A 24452-nucleotide genomic window follows, 5' to 3' on the forward strand; every position below is an offset into this window, starting at 1 on the left:
CACATAGGGTTTTATTTTGATTGGCCAACATTGTTGATCAAAAAATAAAACCAATGTAGACTTGTTTAAGTAACCAATGACAGAACCTACATCTAACTGGGTGTCAACATGGCATGCAAAAAGCTGTTTTAGCTGGTCAGAAGCCACAACTGCTCTAATGATGCATGTTCCTTATTCCAGCATAAGAAATAATTGGCAATTTTCAACCCTATATATGCCTGCTGCAAACTATCATCCCACAAGATAAAGTCACAGCTATTAAACCAACAAATTCCATCGAATCAACTTTAATACAAATTTTTACTGTACACACAAAAAAATAAACATACAAAGCATATTTTAAAATTATTATCAAAAAAATTTTATAAGACACCTTTGCCTTGTCCCCTTCTTGTGGGCTAACCCTGTTCTTCCCTTACAAGAGAATTACTACTTCACATCACTTCATACTATACTGGAGGCAGAAAACACCTCTCTTTTGGCAGGTAAAATTAGAAAACAATTTAGAACATTCAATTTAGAGCCATGTCATCCATTTTCGTACTTCTCACTTATTTAAATGAAGAATCACATTAATCGGTAGTGAGAAAATACTTTTCATCGCAGTTCTAAAATATAAAATAACATTGGTTACTGTTACAGACAATACTGATGTGTACACTATTTGTTATGCAACATACTTAAAACAATATTCGTTGACCAGATTAAATTTCCTGTTTGATAAGGCCATCATTTGAAATAAAACACACACAAGTCTCACTAACATTACACAAAACCACAGTAAAACAATAACAGCTGATAATGACAAAACATTAATATACTGTATTTACCTTAATATTATCATAGCCAATCACAAGCCAACTTCTGTCTTTTGTTGACCCTGCACTGAAAAACCAAAATCTAATTTTTTCACCCATCTGTTTTCCTACTCCTTCACCAACACAAATTATTTTCGCAAAATCTGTATTGGTGTACAACTGCACAGCTGTTCGTCTGTTTGACGTAATGTCTATCAGAAGTGTTTTTTTTTTTGACACAATCACAAATAACAGGTTGGTAATTGTAAATCTTTAAAATACTACATCTTAAAATTCCATTTAGCACAATGTATCTACCACACTATTGACGTTTATGCTACATTTTAAAACGTAGACAGGCATACAAACATGAGAAATACATATTCATAGGAGCATTCCTTAAGATACCATAAACAAAAACTTTTGTTTCAACTTGCTTTTTTTTCTTCTCCAGACTTGTAAGCAGTTGGAAGTACAGAATACACCCTAATTTAGTCACTAAATTCTTTCCCATCTATGGTGGTTATCCTGCAATCAAATGTTGTTGATGTATTTTTTAGTTTGTTGACAGAGAATAAATATTTGCATACAGATATTGAGTTTACAGCAAAATTTTGAATAAATGTGACTAAAAACACAGATAAAATCCACACAAGAAATAAAATGAATGCTATATTATGGACAATCAATGATATTAACATTTTACTTTTTTTTTAAACATATATTTAAGTCTACTCAAGAGATCTCTTGGTGCACAATCTCAGGCCAACATATGTTTTTGCGAGCAGGTTTTAAGAATTAAAACTTCTGCCTCTAATCAGGTTAATACAGCGGATAAATGAGTAGCAAAACAGCGAATAGTATTCTAGAGATACATACATGAGATACTGATAAGTTTACAATGAAGTACAAGAAATGGTAATATTTACTTAACATTAAACAGAGCACATAACTTATTTATACACTCATGACAGCAAGCTACAACAGGTACTGCAGTACAATACATACTTTATGGCAACATGGGTGCATGACTATCATAAAGTTGTTTTCCAGACATGAAGAATACATTGAAGATCAACAGATATTAGGATATTACAAATACTGCCCAATTCTCCGTCGTATTACTATGGTGGTGCCAAAGGCATTGACAATAACTACTGAAACAAAAGCCCTTTACCAGCTCATTCAAAAAACTAGCAACCCAGGAATTCCAGGTTCTGTAAGATTGCAACAAAGTATAAAATGCCTCATTCGTAAGTAACCGATTACATACTAATTTCGTCATGGATTTATTCATAATTTTTGGTCACTTTCACGTACATATTTAAATTGGCAAAAAAAAAAAAATAGTTGAAGTCATTTCTATATGTTGTATTCCTGGACTTTTTATCAGTAACACAATAATTCCTTTCTGGGTAAATTGTGTACACTCCAAAAGCAGACATGTAAAAATGACATACTAATGCAATTGATAGTTTTAAGCTAAATATAAGTTTTTTTTTTAACATATATGAGAAGAAGAGATAATAGATTTGCATTACAGAAAATACTGATTTGACCCATGTAAGTGTGCAAGAAAACTTTGATTAACCTTTCACATGCTCATTAAAGCCCTTGTTGCCACAAATTTTTTTATCTACATAAACATTTTTGTTTTGTCAACATAAACAAAGATATCCAAGTTATTTCATTACATGCATCTGAAATTTCATTCCAAAGTAACAAAATACATACGTCAGTTACACAAAGAAAATATCAATACATAAAGATTACAGCTATGATCATACATCTAAAAATACATATATACATATAGTTAAAATAAACAAGATAGTATCCATTCACTTAAACATCGTTTATCAAAGATAGTTCATTATACATAATAAAGCAACACATTTCATGCAAAAAATCTAATGTTGAGCCAACATCAATCTGGAATACTAAAAACAGGCCATTATTTGAAACACATTATTTATTGTAAATATACAAGATTTAATAGCATTTAATTTTTAGAAGAAAAAAAAAAACTTTCATTGCATACATTGGAAAAGTAGTGCTTGGATTTCATTTTTTATTTGTAGCAATAGATGTTTGGAAGTGTCTGTTCTTATTTAAGGTCTGTTCATACATAATGCCTTCAGGAAACTTTCTGCACGTTGACTTAAAATGCAACTTGCAAAACAACTCATATTGTTGGTATGCGAAAAATCAGTTAATTTCCTATATTCTGAATGGAAGCATTAAGCACACTCAACAAACAAAGCGTTGTTTGAGCAGTGAGCGGTGCAAGTTTATGTGTTAATAGCCCCGCGGGGTTCTTTAATTGACGTCTTGTACAAGTGATTACGTGTGGCCATGCCAATAGCTTAGGTCCGTCGTGACATGAAAGACCAAAGAGATTGCAGTTGTACTATTGCAACATACCTGCATTTTCTTGGCGAAGGGCCGGTATCGGGGGCAAAACAAATACACCTGAATAGGTATGTTTATGTGCATACCTTTTATAAATCTGTACCGGGATGCATATTAAGCTTCTCATTTCTCTTTCAAAAATCATATCCTGTAATTTTCTAGACCACCACTAGTCACATTTTTCCCCTGTATTTTTGTTCATGTACTGTTCACAAATGCTGTACCACATAACGGGTTGTCTTGAACTTCCCAGAATTAACAGTTCTGTATCAAACCACATGCTTGAAATTGCCCTATCGAATGCAACCCTTCTCCGGAACACTTTCAGCTCGGCTACTGAAGGAAACTGGCAGCCACATAGTATCATATAGTGATGCTCCATATACACCAATCTTAGAAATGGCCGTACATGACAAGACGTGGCCAGTCCCGATAATTATATCAGCCTAAGTTCTGATGAATCAATTGCTGCTATTGATGTAATATTTTTGAATTGGATTTATTCTTATTTATTTTTTAATTAATTATACTACTATCTACTGTACATGATTTTGAAAAGTTTATATAATTTGCCACAATTAATGTTGTAAATCATGAACTTTAAAAATTATGTTTGTAATATTTTATGTTCCGTATGTACACTGAATGAAACTACCTAATAGTGATAATGTTTGAGGTCATGTAATATTTTTGTGTCTTCTATCAGTTTTTTTAGTAGCTTGGAACATAAATAAGTTGTGGATATGAATTATGCCTTACGGATGTGGATTTTTTTTGAATCATTGAGGTAGGACTCTACTTATCAGTCATTGGACCACTGCTGGCATAAAATTAAAAGAAAAGGAGTGCGTACACGCACAAAAAAAAACCCTACAAGTTTGAGACAAAACAAACCAATTGCAATATCACAAATTACTGAACAAAAAACTTTACTTAAAAATTACTGGGGCCAAATTATTTAAAATATTTTGTCCAATGCTGCCAATATAAAATTTGCAATCCTTTAAATATCTTAAATTTTTAGTTATGTACCTATACAATCTGATATCTATTAATCAAAACAGCCATTTAAACAATTTATTTAGTAACCTTAAAATCTTTTATAAAAAAATATAGTCTAGATATATATTCATTTTTGTTGTACAATTTTAATTTGCAACATTTTGGGTACTCAACTGACCAATTTTATAGTGAGTTTTAAACTCACAAAAATGTTGATAACATATCAGCAGTCTAAATTAAAATGAAATAGGAATTCAGACTTAACCAGCCCTGCAACAAAAATGTATTTTTGAAAAGCAGATAGGCCAACCAGGACAAGCTCCTCGCTTGGGACTGACAAATCAGGAAACGCCTTAAGGCTTAAGCCCGTATCACATGATTAGGGGCAAGATTATATGGTGGATTGCCATAAATCCGAAATATCACCAAAATGCATGTAAAAACACAGCATACCACCAAAATTCAAGTTAATACACCAAATAGCACCAAAATTGAAGTTGCATCATGGAATTATGTAGCATTTAACCAAAACTTAATTCAAATCATAAAAAAAGCTATCATTTAATGTTTGAAATTCAAGTACCTAATGTCATTTCGGGACAAAAAAATTGTACCAAAGTGCATGGATCAGAAATTCAATTTAATTAGTTTTATTGTTCATCTCTTATTGTGTATCACTTTTAAACCACAAATATTCACTTATTTATTTTTATTTTGTTTTAGACCAATTTAGTTCAAATTATTTTATAGGTAGATTAATCCAGCCTATAAATTCAACCACTATTTTGGTGTTGTAAGTATTACAAAACAGCTTTTATAAAAATAAAACAAGAATACCAAAATCCGAAATATTCTGTTTTAAAAATGAAATTAGAATAAAAATGAAACCATAAAATCTTGTCTTACACAGATGGATGGTTTCTGCAGGATCCGCTAAAAACTCCTAGCCAAGACTCCATGGCAGCAGGTATGATGTTTCTACGGAAGAAACTGTCACACGTAGAATATGTAGGCCTGGCTTGTGTGAATGATTCTGTGCTGATAATTAACCATTTTTGTATTATATGAACATGGATGTTTCTCATAATTGTCGCATAATGTTGTAACTGCTTCAACAGACCAAATGTTCATAGTGTTTTGAATCAACAATCAAGAAAACTTAAATCCCTCCAAAATAATTAACAGTTTTTAACACTAGGGACCTACTACCACTTCACTCTGATTGGATAAAATTCCACCTTCTATGAAACCTTCCACAGAAATTCGAAAACGACCTATTACAAAGACTTCCACGAAAACGGCCAGCGCTATGCTAATTCTTCCACAGAACCATCCACATCCGCTGCCATGGAAAACCTTCCAAGGAAACTTCCACAGCGTGATACGGGCTTTACCTTTAGGCAGACGTAACAACGGCCAAAAATTTTCTCTTGCGGCAAGATTCAAATGAAACTTCTTGGGAGTTCCAAGTAAAGCTACGGTAAAAAAAATTTTTTTTGCGGAACCTATAGTTCCTAAAACGTGCTACCTCATTTGTACTCCCAGTACTTGCATAGGCCAAGAGGTACTGTTTCCCTGTATCACATCTCACCACGAGCATAGGCAAAATTTAATTTAGAGTGGGGTTAGAACCACTTCTCTCGTCGTTTACTTTCAAATTCTTTGCATTTTTTTTTTTTTAATTTTGGGGTGGTAAAGGGGATACAGCCCTCCCATCTTCCCCCCAAACATATATAACAACATAAAAAATATTTTTTTTTTTTTTTACACAGAATACACTAGCAGTATCCCAGCAAGCAACGGCCAGCAAAAACACTCAACTATGCCTACCGGATAGAGCACGTAGAAACGTCCATTCGTCGGCTGAAACACCTAAGCTCGAGCAGCACCCGTGGCAACAGCCACCAATATTCACACACATGTGAGCAGGCGAGCTCGCCGAAGACTCCCACAAACACAAGTTACCTACGGGTTCGAAGTGTCGTCTTCAAACACAGACAGCACGAACGTGTCCTTACACTCGCTGACGTGCCGTGTGCATCTGCATACAGATGACCATTCCATGTAGAGCACCCTGAAAATAAATAAATAAATAAAAAACAGCTGCAGAAATACAGACATGGCTCTTTAATTCATGACTAGGGACCGGAAAAATTTGCGGGTTCAATGACCTGTAGGATGAACTCCATAGTTCTACCTACACTCGGTCAAATGCCACCCACTCATTGGCTGCTGTCTTGTTATACGTCCCAACGTAGCAGCCTGTGATTCACTTCATTTCTGTAAGGGATCGTCCATTAATCACGTGAGGCTCGAAAAGGGGGGGGGGGGTTGTAAAAAAACCGAAAAGCGACGCGTGACCTTGACTCGCCGTAGCCTGGCAACAATATCCCCGCCCGCCGCAACATGAACCACCCGGCTCGGCTTGCCAGTCGCCAGTAAGACTGTGATTTTGGCTCGGAATACATGCTTGCTTAATTTTCCAGAATTAAATTAGATTATACCTATATTTAAAGATAATATTCTGAAATTTTTTAAAAAAATTTGTACCAAAAAAATACACGTGATTTATTGGGGAGGGGGGGGGGGGGGAAATGAGTCTGAAACCTCACCACAGATCACAAGGGGGGAGGGGGGTGTTAAAAATTTGCTAAAAAAAACATGACGTGATTAATGGACGACCCTTAAGTGCCGTGTAGAGTCGCTAAAAGGCCGGCTCAAACCTTTACTAAATAGCAAATTTTTACATTCTGATACGTATTTGTACCAAATATATGGGTTGATATTTGATAGTTTAAGTATACATTGTATTCATACTTTTAGACATATTTTTATTTAATATTCTGAATAAAGTTCAAAACTGAGTTGAGCACTATTTGGGCCAAACGAGCCACAAATGTCGCGTTTCCAATATTTGCAAATCATGTTCTGAATTACAGATAGCACTAAAGTACATACTTCTAGAAATTGATTTTTATAGATGGAAAAAAAATCTGGCAGCATTAGAATTGCAAAAATCAACATTGCACACTTTTATTTATAATTTTCAAACAGACTTACGAATGAAGTTTTAAAAAGCCATACCACAATAATGCTATAAATTAAACCCAAAACTCTCCCTGAAAATTAAAACTAGTCCACAAAGATATTTCATAGCATTAACACTCACGTAACGATTCAACTGTTTATTAAATCATCGCTTCAATTACATGTCAAATGTACACAAATGTCTGGTCTAGATGCTGCAGTGGTCCAACACTAGAATATTAAGAATGTTAAAATATGCAACAAATCTCTTCCTACATGTTCATTAAGATAAATTATTTATTATTTACAATCAGCACAAGTCAAATTTCTCTCTAAATTAACGTAGTCATTTAATTAACTACTGCCTTCCCCCCCCCCCCTCCCCTCCATTTCTGAGAATTTAGTCCAATATGTATATTTAGGAAGCCTTAAGGCTCAGGTCTGGTTGGCTAATTCCTGACAGCTACCTTTACTTGAAATTTAGGAAGCATTGAAGAAGAGAGTTTCTTGCAGGGTAGTTAAAACTACCTTTTTCGTTTTAAAGGGAGGTCTCTGCATAAGGCTGTGTATGTACAGATATGTTAGATAACTTGGTAAATTCGCTAACCTGGCATGACTCAGGTCCTGAACGTGCCAGGATGAACAGTTTCAAATGTAACAAGGGCCTCGGCCCAAACAAAAAAAAATAGAACATAGGCCAGATAAAAGTAGCTACTGGGCAGTTTAGAAAACATCTTCCAAGGTTGCAGACCACTTTCGAAATGGAATTGCGGGACCAATACGTACCTGTTTTGTGAATCTCATGGTTGCCGTGTCCTGTGGACAGGACGCCGCAACACCAGCGCACTTTCCACCGAGATGATCGGCAGCTCATTTTCACAGTGGTAGTTGATTAAGTGGCTCACACTTTCGAACATGCGATCTTTGGTCCGAACCTGGAAGAAAGAAAGGATGAACAGAGCCTGTTGTGGACGTCACACACTGCGGTAACAAAACAATCTACAAATAAACACACGCATCGTATTCCAGAAGGGGGTTGCGCAGAGCCAAAATACAGAATCCAGCTAGTGTGTCTGGTTTCATTATCGAATCTTAACAAAAATCATCAAACAACAAATAAAACACTGTTTCAGAAATTGTTAAGTTCATGTTTCAGTACTTCAAACATTGCCATAACTAGCTTTATTTTCAGGAATAAACAGCGTTTAGAACTACAAAACTAATAACCAAAATATTTCTTTAAAATTAAACTGGACTAAAATGAAAAAAAAATAATATCTTGCCTCGAAAATTGATACAGCGTCTGTGTATATGAATATAAACTCACCACTCCTTCAGGGTCGACCAGCAACAAGTGTTTCTTAATGTTGTTCTGCATCCCCGTCAAGACGTACTGGCCTGGCGAGCCCTGGGATTCCCGCACCAAGAAGTCTCCATCCTGCGAAAACAAGGTCGTACTGAATTAATGTTGGCTCAAGTCTATTCTTTGATACTGCTGCTGTTTCCACAACAATCAAGAGCTTTTAAGAACCAAAATTTTGTAACACACATCCTAATTTGCATATTTTTAAGAAAAATATTTATTTATACACTTGAAGAGATAAAGACTACTTTGATCGTATGGCAGCCTTGGGTATATACATATTAGTTTAGGAATATATATATTTTTTGAGGTTTATTTGATTTTTCTCTAAGTTATGACAAAATTTTGATTTGTTAGTGTAAAACTGCACATATCTGAACTTGTGGATTCAAACAAAAGCATGGGGCACAGTTGAATTTAGAAATGCATCATGTCAACTGATTATACGTTTCGTTAGTTATAAGAGTGGAACGACAAAAGTAGTTTTTCTTATCACATGGCATAGTTCATACTTCTTTGCCATGTACAAAAAATTTTTTTTTTTTTTTTTTTAAGAAATTTAAAGGACTTACCTAAAACCTGTATCAATTAATTATATTCAAACATATTTTTTTTAAATAGAACACTGTGATCTAACTCTACCAGACTGCAGCCTGTTTGATGGTAAAAATTTTCTATAAAATATTGAAAAATTGTATTTGCAATCAATATATGGTATAGAAATGTGAGGTAAAAGAAAAATATAAAAAAAATATCTGGAACTGAAACAGAATATTTCAAGTAGGTTCCAGGTCGAATATTTTTGAAGGAACTGAAAAATCACGGAAGTGCACGGGCCTGATTACGGTTAACACCAAACAAAAAAAAACGGGCTTGACTGATATTGTTCCGACACGGTATCAACAGTCCCACAGAGAGCCGGATCACCTTGGTGAGCAGGGCCTCCGCGTCCTGCCGACTGACCGGGCCGTGGAACCACACCTCCCTCTGCAGCTGCAGCTTCTGGGACGCGCTGGCAGTCGGCACCGCGGCGGTGAACGGCTCTGGTCAAACCAAGGAGCACTGAACTGCAGCAGCACTAACGCAGGGTGTCTACCGAGTTACAAAAATAAAAATTAGTGACTTTTTCTTGACAATTTCTACTGAAGTGTGACCACGAAACTTGTCAAAATGTTTTAATTTTTAAATGTTACAAAAATAAGTTAAGCTAACAACTTATCGATATGGCCGCGGGTCGCGCGCATTGACGCCTTGACAGCTACAATCGATTATGTGCGCTCTGTAGAGTAAGAATGAAACTGACTATGCCGTGGCCGCCACAGAACGAATACCACCCTTTTTTTAAGCGTGCAAGGTACGAGAATTGAATAAATTACATTTTCACAGCATTCTAATGGACTTTTTTTTTTTTTAAATAAAGAAGAGCAAATCACTATTATTAAAATTTTCTCTGCATTCTATGTGAAAATTATGACGTTGCACGTAAGAGAATAGAAGCTGTAAGCAACATTTTGAACGGGATTTTAAAGCAAACGTCTTATGGCGAAAATGGCGGGACTGGCCTAGTTAAACACGGGAAAATTTATTGTGTGGGAACATCTTAAGCGATGATTTTCCTGAAAATGCAAGCTGCCAAAAGCACAAAAAATATGGTATATACAAGATCAGTGCACAAGAAATACACATTAGCCTTGTAATTAATTTTTTTGTGACTTTTACCAAAATATACTTAAAAATGGTGACTTTTTCACGACTTTCGTGACCTTTTACAACATTCGTGACTTTTTCGTGACTTTCGTGACCTAGTAGACACCCTGTAACGTCACGAGCCACCATTCACCAGAAAGTGTTCCGTCGTGAGAAGGGTGATGTTATACACAGAGTACCAACTTTCAGATTTATTATTATTTTTTTTGTTTGCAAAATGATTGCAAACAGTTTCTGAGATTCTAGCTGTGTACCATATACACCAAAAGTCTTAGAGAGGTTTGAAAATTCATGGCGGGGAGGCATTATCAGGACAGAAAGCTTTTGTGAGAGGTGATGAGACCGTGTCTAATGACAAGATGCTGAGAGATGGTGATACGGTACGAAGAGATGAGATGGTGAGAGGTGTGAGAATGAGATGGTACAAGTGATGAGAGAGAGCGAGGTGATGAAATGACAAGACGAGAATGGAACAAAGACAGAATAAAGTCTAAGTGGGGGGGGGGGGGGGGGGGGGGGTTGACGGGGAGAAGAATTAACACAAGAGAATCCACCAGTTCAAAACAACCCACCATGTTGTCCACTTGTGAGAAATCCAGATTCGACCAACAAGCCAGGTATCGGACAAGGATAGCCTTCTAGGGAGTGATCTGAACAATAATTACACTGTCACTCCTGAGAGGAAAAGAATAATCCTGGTATGGGAAAGTACAGTACAGTTATATTAATTCCTAGTTATACATGAAATGAACACATTCATGTATTACAATAGTTCAATATAATTCTTTTTTTATTTACTGTGCACGTACATTCTTCCATTTTAGGGAAACAGCACTCATAACAGTAACATTGTAGGTACTTACAGCAGGGTCTTTAAACTACATACAATTTTTAATGTTACAGAAAATTTTTTTTTTTAATTGAAAACATTTTTTTTTTCTTTAGTTCACAAAATAACTGTAAAAATTTTTTTTCTGCGTCTAATTCGGCGTTATTCGTTTCAGCGGTTACGGAAAGGTAAATCTTCAAGCGATAAGCATTAAAGTATCTGTTGTCTGCTAAAGTGTTAAGTTGGAAGCCTCATTGGACGCTACAGACATGTTCACAAAGACATGAATGAAAAAATGTTGGCCCCGGCGGGAACACGGCAGAGTGCAGGAGCCCGGCGACGGAAGCTACTCACGCATGTCGAACACGTCCCTGTTGTTGACGATGATGTCGTTGACGTAGTCATGCTCCCTGCGAGGGGGCGCGGTCAGTATGGGCGGAGGGGGGGCGGCCTCGCAGTTCAGGTCGATCAAGTTGCTGGTCACCACTTCTGCAAAGCAAAGCAAGCGCACAGTAGAACACTGAAACAACCAACAAGGAACATTTTCTACAACCAAACTTGCAGGCACATTTAACAAATTTATGTAACTAACAAAGATAAACAAACTTATTTTTTTTTAATATGTAGATTCAATTCGCTGATAATTAGTTTCAAAGCAATGACCCTAAATTATAATTTTTTGAAGAATTTTTGTAACTATCACTAATTAATTAAAGTACAATTTTCTTCTTCAAAGATGTGTATACAATAGGAATCCCTTTATTAAAACACATAATTTTTCTAACTCTTTCCTCTGTATCAAAAAATAAATAAATTATCGGATTCTATCTTTGCAGGCTTCAGTCAGGTTAAGGTTACTTTCATTTCATTCTCCAAGTTCCTTAGAAAAAGAAGAAAAGAGGTTAAAATGTTAAAAGAGTTTGTGTCTAGATATATAAAAATGCTTACAACCCATTTGGTCCATACATTTTGTTTCAAACAACAAACTTAAATGATCTTAAATTACATATATGATTATTTAGATTTTGGAATGCAAAAAAAAGGCTATCTCTACTGTTCATCTCTTACCAAGTACCTTGGTCCTAACCTCAGTGATTAAATAGTGCTGCACTTAATTCTGTTCTATTTCAGGACTAGACTTTAATTTCAGTGCTGCATGATGTATTAACCCGTATTTCGGTGTTATAAAGGGTACTGACTCACATTTTGTTTCCATCACAATAGACACGTAGCGAGGCGGGCCAGTGGTAAGTCACCGAAAACACATTCCAAGTGGCATGGGTTCGAACCCTGATCTGGCATTTTTGATTTCAGTTTTCCATGTTTTCCCAAAGACAACACAGGAAAATGCTGGAATGGTTTCTTAGAATGGGCCGTGGGACATTTCTTCCTCGAAATCATGTTCTAAGTAGTTGTGCAGAACTGTCACTAGTGACCTCGTCGAAGAGACCTCAAGCTCAAATAAAATACAGTCAAACTTTGATTACCAGTCACCATCCAGACCAGGGCTGTGACAGATGACCGAAATCTCTTGATGCGTGTGCACAGTTAAGTGATTTCAATTCAGACTTCTAATGGAAATGAAAGTAAAATCTTTTAAAAGTAAGTAATACACACACACGCACACTTTCAGCTTTATACATCAAGGTGTTAAAGTAATCCAAATACAATTTGAACAATTTCTGTGTATCACACATTGTTTTTTTAGACGCTGACACTGGTACTGTAAAGTCATGGCTAGAGACCTGCAAAAATTCGCGGATTCATTGACCTCTAGGATGGACTCCACAGTTCCTTTAAATACTCGCGGGAACGACACCTGTTCATTGGCTACCGACGTGCGAGACGTCTCAACTAGGCTGTCCGTAATTCGGCACTTTCTTGGTTCAGTGTTTCCCATCGGCTCACAGTCCCCCGGATGAAACGTGGGCCGATTGCAGAAGCGGTACGAAAGGAATAGTTGTTTTGATGCTTGGCCTATCGCGAAATGAGTCCGTGAATTTTCGCACGTCTCCAAGTCATGGCCATTCGCACCGACCTCTCGCCTGCCGGTCGACGTTGCCGCGGTGGACGACGCCGTTGCTCCCCGGCTTGTTGTCGCCCGCCGCCCGCGAGGAAGGCCCCGGGCCCCCGGAGTGCAGGACGGGCAGGGGGGGCACGGGCGGGGGCCCCAGCTCCGGGGGCATCTTCCCCGGCAGGTCGTTGTAGTACTCCCGGTCGCTCCTGCCCGGGCACTCTCGGTCCGCCGCCGCGCTCGGCCTGCCGACGCAACACCACTCGGACGCTCGACTTTGCAACACACCAGTTGTACGACGAGCTGCCTCGGCACTCACGAGAAACACGCTCATCAAACATTCGGCTCTTCCTTTCTACTACGTCAAAGAATAATTGTGTTGTAATAAAAAAAATTATAATATTGTTAGGTGCATTTTTCATCTTATTTTATTCCACATGAAAAAATTTATAACCAGCTGCCTCGGCATTCACAGGAAACACGCTTATCAAACATACGGCTCTTTCTTTCCGCTATGTCAAAGAATAAATTGTGTTGTAATAAAAAAATATATAATAGTGTTAGGTGCACTTTTCATTTTCTTTTATTTCACATGAAAGAATTTCTAACCAGCTGCCTCGGCATTCACAGGAAACACGCTTATCAAACATACGGCTCTTTCTTTCCGCTATGTCAAAGAATAAATTGTGTTGTAATAAAAAAATATATAATAGTGTTAGGTGCATTTTTTATCTTCTTTTATTTTACATGAAAATATGTATTTCTAACCAGCTGCACTACTCATTACAGAGCCGGTGGTGTTCTTAAAAAACAAGACAAGAAGAAATACTTGTAAATAATATGTTGTTATTGTCTCACTGTAATTTTGTATAACATTACTTGCCCAATGACTTTGTGCAAACTTATACAAAAAAAATATTTAATGGCTGCAATTGACTACAAAAAAAAAAACACACTCCGGGTGACACCACATAAGGGATAATACATTGGGACAGCGATACAAAAAAAACAGCTGAAAACAGTAAATAACCTGTTGTAGCAAAATCACCTTGGTGTACATGTTCGCTAATGTGTTGCAGTCATTTTGTGGGGGTTGCATATGAGTACCGAGCTTGAACTAAGTGGTTTGAACTACACCATAATCTCAGAAATTATAGTCGCTTCAAGACCTGGTACAAAACTGTGTGATGTAAACACTATTAACAAACAATATATAATATTAATTACAAAAAAATAATTAACAGAACCCAACATTCCATACACCATGCCATGTTAAAAAAATTTATTATTAAATTTGAAAGATTGTTTACAAATGTAATTCAGAGCAAGAGCACTTAATGGTCTATCAAGGCACACATACAGTGTGCAGAGCATCAGAAGAAACCACGCAATTTAAAAATTGCACTAGATATACGAGTGGGGTTTGTTTAAAAAAAAGCATTTAATAACGCACTGAGGGGCAGATTAGCAGTTATATTTTTAAACTATGCCTCAACTGTTATATACTACTATACATATGCATACATTACTAACTCCGTGATTGATTTGTAGTAGGTTCAATAGTGTCGTGTATAGATAACATACTACACAGTCACACTCTCTAATATTGCCAGGGCGCCAGGTATCTTAGATACCGTTTACTGTTATCAATTTTTTTAAACAAACTCACAGATTTCATACCTTAAACATGTGTAATTTAATAACACATGCATTGATTGACAGTACAACTAATTTTATTTAAATATACAAACATCAAAGAAAAAAATAATAATTTTATTTAAAAATAAAATACAAATTTATATCTAGCAAAACTGTGTTTAGCCTTAACTTTCATCGGCCGAAAATTTACGGCGTGCACAGATTTAATTGCAAATGTTCTGTATCTGATTATCACAACAAATAATGTATTGGAAATGTTCTTGATGTTATTTATGCTCATGAGGGACAGTTCTATCAGCTTGAAAAGAAAAAAATATTACAGAAAATGTGAAATTTACGTTAAATTTTCAATTAACCTAAATTGTTTTTCATTTGGCTTAGCTCAGGGTGGATTTAATATCTTGTTAGTTTCTCAGACCTCTGGGGAGATAGTGTTATGGCCTGCATCAAAAGTACGTTTACTAGCGATTTATCTCATTTTGCAATCGTAAGTGACTGTTCATTCACTGTATTTACGGACGTAAAGCACTACCGATGTAAGTGTATTGACTGTTATTAAAATAGGCTTACTCACTTCTTCGTAGGTTCCGTCGTCCGAATCAACTTATTTATAACACTTTTAAACAACTTTCAAAATGATTGCACTCGATGTACATACGCACCAAAAAAAACTGAATGTCCATTTTAATATGGCATCACTAGAAGTTATTCTAAATTCCAAACAAAGCTTTCAAAAAGGTGCCAAAATCAAATGCGGGATTTTGATTGGCCGCCTCATAATAATGAATATTGTTCAAACCATTGTTGATATGCTCCTGTTATATGTAATATCATAGAGTCTATCAGTCCAGATTGCAGTGTAATGTCCAAAAAATCAATGAATTATAAATAAAATATATGAAAATAAATAATAAATTAAATATATTGTTGACAGCTTTGAATATCCCGCTGTGACTTGTTACGTCACAACTATATATTTGGAAGAGTGAAAAGGGCTAAAACGCTGATTTTTCAGAATAATTATTATACATGAAATACCCAGCACAGATTCTTGAAAGCACTCGAGGGCATTGCATTACCCCTTCATCTTCATTTCCCTGCCATCTAATGTAGAGGGGCCCGCCTGAGTCAGGGGTGTAGGCGGGATGATAAGCATGATGCTCGGCTGGTATTCCTAGCGCGGTATCACCTCTGAGCGCAAGGCTTGGAACTGGTGCGCAGTCTTATCGTGCATAGGACAGCTACGAAATGTGAGCAGTTACATACGGCAGAGAAATGAAGGTTCTTGGGTGCTTTCAAGAATCTGTACCGGCTTCTATACGCCTAGAAATTACTCTGAAAACATGCCTTTTAGCCATTTTACTCTTCTAAAATGTACAGTTTAAAAACTTAATCCGGAAACAAAACTACTTCCTGGCCCTCGGAGAACTCTTAAATACTTTTTTGTAAACAGACCCCACTCTGATGCCTTGAGTAGTTTTTAAATCGTGTTGTTTTTCCAGAATCTCTGTGTGTGTCCAGGAAGGCAGGGCCCTTAAGGGGCCCGCCTCGTCAGGGGTGTATGTGTGTTGGTGAGGCGGGATGATAAGAGCGACGCTCGCTGGTGCTTCTAGCGCGGTGTCTCCTCTGGACTGGCGCGCAGTCTTCTCATCGTCACAGGGCAACTGTGAGATCTGAGCGGCGACCGTAACATTATATGGCCGAGAAATGAAGATAAAGGTGTTATGCAAGTCCCTTAAGTGCTTTCAAGAAACTGTACTGGTTGTTTTACGTCTAAAAATTACACTGAAAACATGCGTTTTGGCCATTTTAACTCTTCTATAAATACAGTTTAAAAACTTGATCCAAAACTAAAAGTACTTTTCAGGCCTCAGCGAATTCTTAAATGCTTTTCGTAAGCAGACCCCCACTCGGATATCTCGAGTACCTAGTTTTGAAATCGCGTTGTTTTTCCTGAAGCTCTGCGCACCGTGTGTGTGCCCGGGTAGGCAAGGCCCTTAAGGTTGCCACTCAAACCTCACATCCGCCCCGTGCACAGCCTCCCGCTGGAAGCACCGGCAGACACGCTCCTGGCCGGAGAGAGAAAGAGGGGGGAGGGAGTGGGTGCACCTACGTGGAGACGGCCGGGTGGGTGAGGAACTGCTGGAAGCGCAGCTCGAAGGCCTGCCCGATGCTGGTGATGACGTCCGCCGCCAGCCCGCCCCCGCACTCCAGCACGTAGCAGGCGCGCCACTCCTTCGCGTCCTTGGCCACGTACGCCACGAAGTCCAGCGTGTCCTGCCGGGGCCCACCAGAGAGCGCGGCTCAGCGCGCCGCGCCGACGCTTCCACCACTCGCAGGCACTCGCACAGTCATCACAGACAACCACGACCGACAATCACCATTTACAGGCTGGCTACAGAACTGTTACTACGAAATACCCTGATCTTGCCTCGTTTTCCAAACATACCTTCATAAATTATCAATTTGTAAAAAAAAAATAAAAATTAAAAAAAAAGTGCATGTAGTTATGTACACATGTAATTAGGCAAGTTACAATTTATTGCTGATAGGCATACTACAATTTTTGATAGGGCATGTTACAAAAGTAACTTGTTAAATAACCCGACTCTTAGTTGTCACAATATCCAGGTCTGCTTGTAATTATGTACACATGTTATTAGGCAAGTTACAATTTATTGCTGATAGGCGTACTACAATTATTGTTGATAGGGCACGTTAAAAAAATAACTTGTTAAATAACCTGACTCTTAGTTGCCGCAATATCCAGGTCACACTGGAAAATTCCATATTCCCTTACTTAAATCATCCGAGGATTAAAGGTTTTTCCCTGTCACTTCTTAATTTCCTGGCTATTTCTCTGGTTTCTTGTCCACAGCCACCCAGATGTGATGACTTGCCCGGAAACTGGTTTGCACCACCCAGCCATCGCCACGGGGAGTTTGCCGTGGTGAGACCGGGCGGGTGGAACAAGCAAATTGATTCTGCAGTGGTTCCACCTCAGCCTTTTGCAGTTACAGGTGAAATGACTAAACAATTCCCACTCCTGATCCCTGGGAAGGAAACGTTCCACTGCTGAATAATTCAAACCCTGTTGGGAATAGAACCCGGAAACCAGGCTCTACACAATCTCTGAAAGTTTAGGAGCCAGGCACAAAATCTAGGAACCAAAGATTTAGATTTTATTTTAATGTTCTATAAAGCACCTTGGTACTACATCAGTAAAAAATTAAGAGTTAACTTATTGAAATTTAAATACCACTGCCAGTTTCTTGGACTTAACCAGTTTCGGTACAACAAGATTTCACAACAACAAAATATTACTGGTGTTTTCAAAAATCACTGTACAGTTATTTCTCGGTGTCCTGGCAGAAGTTAAGTCGCCGACAAGGAAAATTTAAAGGCTTCGCGGTTCCCGGGATTCGGAGCCCTGCCCCCGGGACCTTTGGTTCTCCAGCCAGAAAGTTCAGACATGTCCTGACAATAGTACCGGCACAATACAGGCCGCCAAGGGCGTCGCCAGCTGATGGCCTGGGGAGGGGGCAAGTTGTGGGGAAAAGTATGTATTTTTTTTTTTTTGCATTTGGCTACATTTTTTTTAATCTCTAGGGCTCTAGAGGGGGAAAACTGCCCCCCACCCTACCCACCCCTGGAGACGCCCTTGCAGGTAACTGACCGTGTCTCCCCCGGAGGCGAACGAGATGCGGGGCATGTCGTGCCTGGCGACGACCCGGCCCGACTCCAGCACCGTGAGCACCAGCCCCAGGCTGGAGATGCTGAGGTTCACATTGGCCCCCGCGTGGTCCATGATGGGCTGGTCCCCGATGGCCCTCAGCACCCGCTTGTCCACCTGCGGGGGGACCGCCGGCACCACCGCGTCACCCCTCATAACTCTCGCCGTCACCTCACTTTCCGACGGCGCCTCCGGACCTTCTGCCCGGTTGCTAACGTGCTCAATCTGACATCGGTGACAAGTCACATACACGCGCGTTAATAATCATTATCATCTTTGAAAGATTTGTGCAATGGGAGTAGGTACATGACTTGATGCAAGTTTTCGGACATACGCCATCGCTAAGCACTTTTTCTGTAGAAGAAAACTAATAAATAAATAAATTTACCCAAAAGAAAGAAAAAAACACAAATCAAGCAAAAATTGCTGTTAACAGGATATAAGTAAACACCACAAAATATTCCGTAACAGGAATATGTTAATAATCATGATCACTTCCGCAACCTTTTACAGTTAAAAAATAATGTGAAGTAAATATCTAATAAGAAAATTTGTGACCCGATAACAAAAGCAAGACGGTTATTAGAATAATTTTACAGGAAAATTCCACAGTTAACAGTAATGACGACCGGAAAATGAAATCTCGGGTAAAAGGTTATTTTCCTCTTATTTAATAATTTTTCAATGGGCAATTTTGGAGCTTACAACTACTTAGCATGTAAATACTATACGATTAGCAAACAGGGCTGCACTGAAAAAACGGTCAGGAGCGAACGAAAGCAAAGCAAACATTTGTTGCTTTCACAACCACGTTTTTGGTAATATTTTTTTTTGTGGTAGTCTTGTCTACAGCAAGGTCGTTGGAACAGGGATATTGCGAATGTAATCAACCGTGGCTTGTAGTAAAGCGCCCCACACACTAAAGGATATGCTCGCTGCTAGCGTACGGGCTTGTCATGCAAGCACGTGTTGTGTGTGGCTAGCGGCCAAGTGTGGAGCATGCATGCCGAGCCAAGTGGACGAACACATCTGCTAGTGTGCGGGCCACTTAAGTAACCATCCCACCATCTGCCTGAAATGATCTCGGAAAATTATGGAAAACCAAATTCAGGAACGCCAGAACTTGAACTCGAGTTTTCTTGAATGCGAGGTCAGAGTCTTACCACCGCACTACTTTGCTCAGTACTGCAGCTAAACAAATGCAGACACACTCATAACTAAACACTGCCAATATTGGAAAACAGATTACTTAAAGCTGCAACTGATTGTCTTGTTTCATTTAAAAAATAAGATCATTTACACAAATTATTATTAACAGTAAGTGAAATGGCAGCACCAAACAATTTTTTACAAAAATTGAAAAACCAAAAGTTAAAATTACAAACATGCTTTTAACAAAATGTTAAACCAAGATGTGTCTATAATAATTTATGAATTAAATTAAGAACTTTCAGGACCTTTTAATAAATTGTTTTACATTACAAGGTCATACAAACATAATAAAACTACTATTCGTAGGAACATGCAAATTTTAAGCTAGAAAGCTAAAATATTTTCAGAGATAATTTCCATGATATTTAAGTGTACTGTAAATTAAATTTGTTTATGAATTCCACCACTGTTAATGTTTATTTGAGGACTTTTTCGTGACTTCTGTGACACGCAGACAACCTGTGATTTTTCAATTAACTACTTGGTTTATTTCCTTTACCAGCTTAAAACAATTGAAAGGACTTAGGTGGCGCGTATTTTGTTGATTATGATCATTTACTGATAAAACTAAACCAGTCAATTTGAATGAATGCACTTTCAAATGTATAAAGAGATACTTGTAATAAGCACATGGACTTATTGCAGGTACTATAATCTGTAAGAAAAGTATATTACAATACCACTGACCTTCCTCTTTTTGTCTGCAGTTTTTAAACCAGCTGCTTCACACACTCTATTTATACATTCCCTGAAAAAAAAAAAAACTTTTTTAGAGAGATATTTTTTTCACTCATGTGATTAACAGGCATGCACTAAGCATGAAGCGAGGTATTTCACAGAGTACTGAATGAGGGAAAAAACAAAAAAGATTTTTCAGCTGCTCACTGCTACAGTCAACCCTAAACACTCATATTTTTTTATTCTTTGCTGAGGAATGCTTGGTTAGTGTAATACAGCTAGGGCTGGACATACATTTTAATTCTTACCACATACAAAATTCCTACACTTTTGGGAAAAAAAAAAATTGCATAGCCCTGTTAAGTAAGAAAACTACTACTACATTACACTTAAATAATTACATACTAATTTTTATCATTCTGCTACATCTTGGGAAAAAAAAAAACTTAGTAAGTTTTACAGTAGGGTGCACTTACTTCGCCACTTGTGACCGCGTCTCAAAATCCAAGCTCTTCATAGAACTATTTACTTCAAGGCAACCAATATACTGAAACAACACATTTAAGACAAATATTACATTTACGTACTATCATCATTCTGGGAAACAGGCAATGAAGGGAAGGCCATGGAACTACATCAGCATTTGCTTGGAAGTGATTCTGTGACACCACGGAATACCAGCGCCAGGATAACTGGACAGGAATTTGGACTCAGGTCATCCACTGACCTACCTCACGGGACACCAGATACAAAAATAAAGGTTAGGGTTCTAAAATACTTGAAAAATAAATGAAAGCCAAAAAACCCCGGGCTGGGTTATCTTGTTCCTAATTATTGTGCAAAATGGCATTTCAATATTTTAAGTAGTTTACCAATAATTAACAGTGTAATGATTTAGTTAGTTTACGATACTGAAATTTAAAATACTATAGATTTGCGTAAGCGCTCAATTAAATGAGGTTAGCTATGTTTAAAATATTGTAAACAATGTGTGAACGGTTACCCTTACGTTTAATATTTTAGTTATCATAAAGCTATAATATCAAAATTAGTGTAAATATTGAGGGAATAAATTAAAATATTCAAGTGATGTTATAGCTGTAATGTTTTCATTTTGTTCCTTTAAATACTTTCCTTAAATCCTATGAATATGATAAGTTTTTTTTTAGAAAATTTTCTTCTTTTCTCTTTCTCTCTCTATGCTGTCTTACCCCTTAAGATATACTTATGAGTCGAGGTTTGCATTGCCAAAGTATTTTCAATTCTATCATGTGTACTGAATTACAAATGCCTTGTGATTACTTTGTGTGACTAGGTATTATGAGAGATTTTGGCAAGCAGTGATGAGATCACACACCCTCAGCATCACGTTCTGTCGCCAGCCTTTGTAAGGCAGCGACCATGGGCGGACAGTAATTCTTTCATGACTAAGTTACTACCAAATATTGCTGTTAAATAGCCTACTGATAAACTTATGGGACTGGAGATGCCAGTTGAACTTACTTTTCAGTTAGGAAATGCCTGTGCAAACTGCCACTAGAAACAATGTAGAGTTTGTTGTTTCTCCGCAACTAAATTATTTATTCTATTAGGTAATTATCTAGGAACAGGACACATAAAAAAAAATATTTATCCAAAGATATTTTTTCAACTTCCAAACATTTTTTCTAATCATTCTGTGAAAGGAAAAAAACTATAATAATTGTATTATTTCATTAAGTATTTGAGTTAGAATTATTTTCTAGTAAAATAATTATGGGATATAACGCTGGCATATTATAAGCAATTTTAAGTCGTTGCCAAGGTGAATTATATAATGTTTATTCATATTTTGTAGTATTGGTGATTGTTTGATTCCATTAATACATGTTTCTAAGTGTAGATTTTTGTATGTGTAACTGTCTCAGTATAAACACTGATGATTCTTCAAAAAAGAAGGGTTTGTTGGGTTAGATTAGCTACAGTAATAACCTATTCAATAGTAATATGTAATTCATGCAGTTAGCTGACCTGACTTCATAAATTTTTACAGCATTTGAATTGTAGCTAACCTAGCCAAACATTCAAATGAATTTATAGCATTTAAAATGCAGCTAACCTCATGAAACACACAATAAAAACGATAAATTACTTGAAACACCACAATGTCATTTTACAGAATGATTATAAAATATAAAATACATCCAAGAAGTAAAAATATTTGATGTGTGTAAAAGAGTGTATCTATTATTAATTTAGTACGAGGTCAGCTTACAAGGCATAACTCATGTTTTATATCAACATAATTTTGCTCATCTTCATCTTGCTTTTTTTACACAAGTACATCTAACTAGCTTGTTCGTAACTGCCACATACTGTGTACAGTACTGTACACATTACCAAGCCTAATATGCTGCCCTAAGGCTGTCAATTGATCCACGACCCAACAACCATGTCTAGTCTGGGATGAGATAGCCATAAACACCCCCTCCCCCCACCAAAAAAAAAACCCTTCTAGGTCAACTCCAGCCCTAGTCACTGCCATTAATGACACTAGGCTCACCCCTGGATTCGAACAAGAACCCTGAACGATGGGAAAGTATACAATTAGGTTATCGACACCAAGTAACACTAATAAAATTCTAATTTTTGCCAACTTACCCTAACAGCATAAGTGATTCCTTCTTTGGTTATTAATTGATCTGGATGCAACCATCCTCTTGCTGGTTTGCTAATAAAACTACCGTTGCTTAGAGATACTTGTGAATCTAGCGAAGGGCGTGGCATGTTCATTACAGGAAACGTCACTCCCGTAATAACATGAACATAACCTTCAATATGTGCACAACTGTCAATCACACACTACGTAAGATGACCTAACCTACTTTCAAAAAAACAACAGCAGGTTTGGATAGGACTTAAGTTAGTGCATTGCCACAAAATCTCATACAGAACTATTATTTTATCGTTTAATTATAGATAGTTCAATGTATTCTGAAACTGTCATTTGTAAGTATGCCACACGTATGACTCATCAATGAAGTCATTACTAGTAAATAATTAAATCAGAATTTAAAAGGTTTTAAAACACAAATTTACACTTTTTTCTATGTCACTCGAAACCTAGATTAATAAATTCGACGCTTATAAACAAATCTATGTGACAAAACTTCACGCCCTCATTTATATATATAAAACACAATATATTATTATCGATTAATATCGATACTACATCCATAGAGACAGGTTTGGCAACTTATCCTTTGCCTTATGACGTGTCTCATCCACTTAGTGAAGCTTACGGCGATCTGTGAACTAACAGCGCTAGTAATGATGACTTCAACTACTACTAGCGCCGTTAGGTCGCAAGCCGCCACGAGCTTCACTATGCCGACGCAGAACGAAGGTAAGTTTCCAGACATAACTATATTGCCATGGTCCCAACCCAAGTTTACTGGCTAATAAATTATAGGTAATTTTAGAAGTTGCTATTATATTTTCTTTTGACTATTTCTTAATAATAGGTTACTGGATCATATAAATTATGCTTTTAGCAAATAAATATGATTACATTTTATTTATATTATTGCTATAATATTATTAAATACATATCTTAGTCATTTGGATTATTTCATACTAGGCAAAAATATATTTTATTTCGCTTAAATTAAGATTAAATTAATTATGTTTATTTGGAAACGAATGTCCATGAATTAGCATCGGTAGTAAAAACATAACTTTATTATATTACAACTATCCTTTAATACTTAGGTCGGTATTCCAAGACACAAAAATATGTTGTTGAATATATAATACACCTTTACTTTAACCACATTCCTAGTGAACAATAGGACATGTCCCTTATTTTTAGGCAACCGATTTTGGTGTACTATCTGTTATGTTCTGTTGCCAAAATTATGCACATGCGCAGAGCTCACTTTTTAGTTGATTTCGTCTAAATGGCTGAATGACATCTGGCACCATGAACTCATATATAATCATTTTTATGATTATCGGGTGACGTACCAAGCGTGTTGGTGTAT

The 24452-nt window shown here is 37.1% G+C and overlaps 1 protein-coding gene across 1 annotated transcript; it reads right to left on the bottom strand.

Annotated features, from left to right (window-relative positions):
* Positions 1 to 271: 271 nt before the first annotated feature.
* Positions 272 to 23611, bottom strand: LOC134540508 (SHC-transforming protein 1). The gene is made up of 11 exons (XM_063383334.1): positions 23071 to 23611; positions 20907 to 20977; positions 20440 to 20500; positions 18484 to 18657; positions 16921 to 17084; positions 13173 to 13393; positions 11489 to 11623; positions 9526 to 9641; positions 8563 to 8673; positions 8022 to 8170; positions 272 to 6282 (listed from the first exon to the last, which is right to left on the bottom strand). The coding sequence occupies exons 1-10, from the start codon at positions 23200 to 23202 to the stop codon at positions 8036 to 8038; spliced, it is 1320 nt and encodes a 439-aa protein (XP_063239404.1). The 5' UTR covers positions 23203 to 23611; the 3' UTR covers positions 272 to 6282; positions 8022 to 8035.
* Between the last annotated feature and the right edge of the window lie 841 nt (positions 23612 to 24452).

This window comes from Bacillus rossius, chromosome 16 (genome assembly GCF_032445375.1).
Source record: "Bacillus rossius redtenbacheri isolate Brsri chromosome 16, Brsri_v3, whole genome shotgun sequence".
In the NCBI taxonomy this organism is placed as follows: Eukaryota; Metazoa; Arthropoda; class Insecta; order Phasmatodea; family Bacillidae; genus Bacillus; species Bacillus rossius.

Bases quoted from the DNA above. Each gene is read 5' to 3' on its own strand.
- LOC134540508 (XM_063383334.1), bottom strand. From the start codon at position 23,202: ATGAACATGCCACGCCCTTCGCTAGATTCACAAGTATCTCTAAGCAAC. The intron at 17,085-18,483 runs GTCAGTTACCTG...GGGCCCCGGCAG, and splicing joins TCGCCTCCGGGGGAGACACG to GACACGCTGGACTTCGTGGC. The intron at 9,642-11,488 runs GTGAGTAGCTTC...TGGTTTGACCAG, and splicing joins CAGGGACGTGTTCGACATGC to AGCCGTTCACCGCCGCGGTG.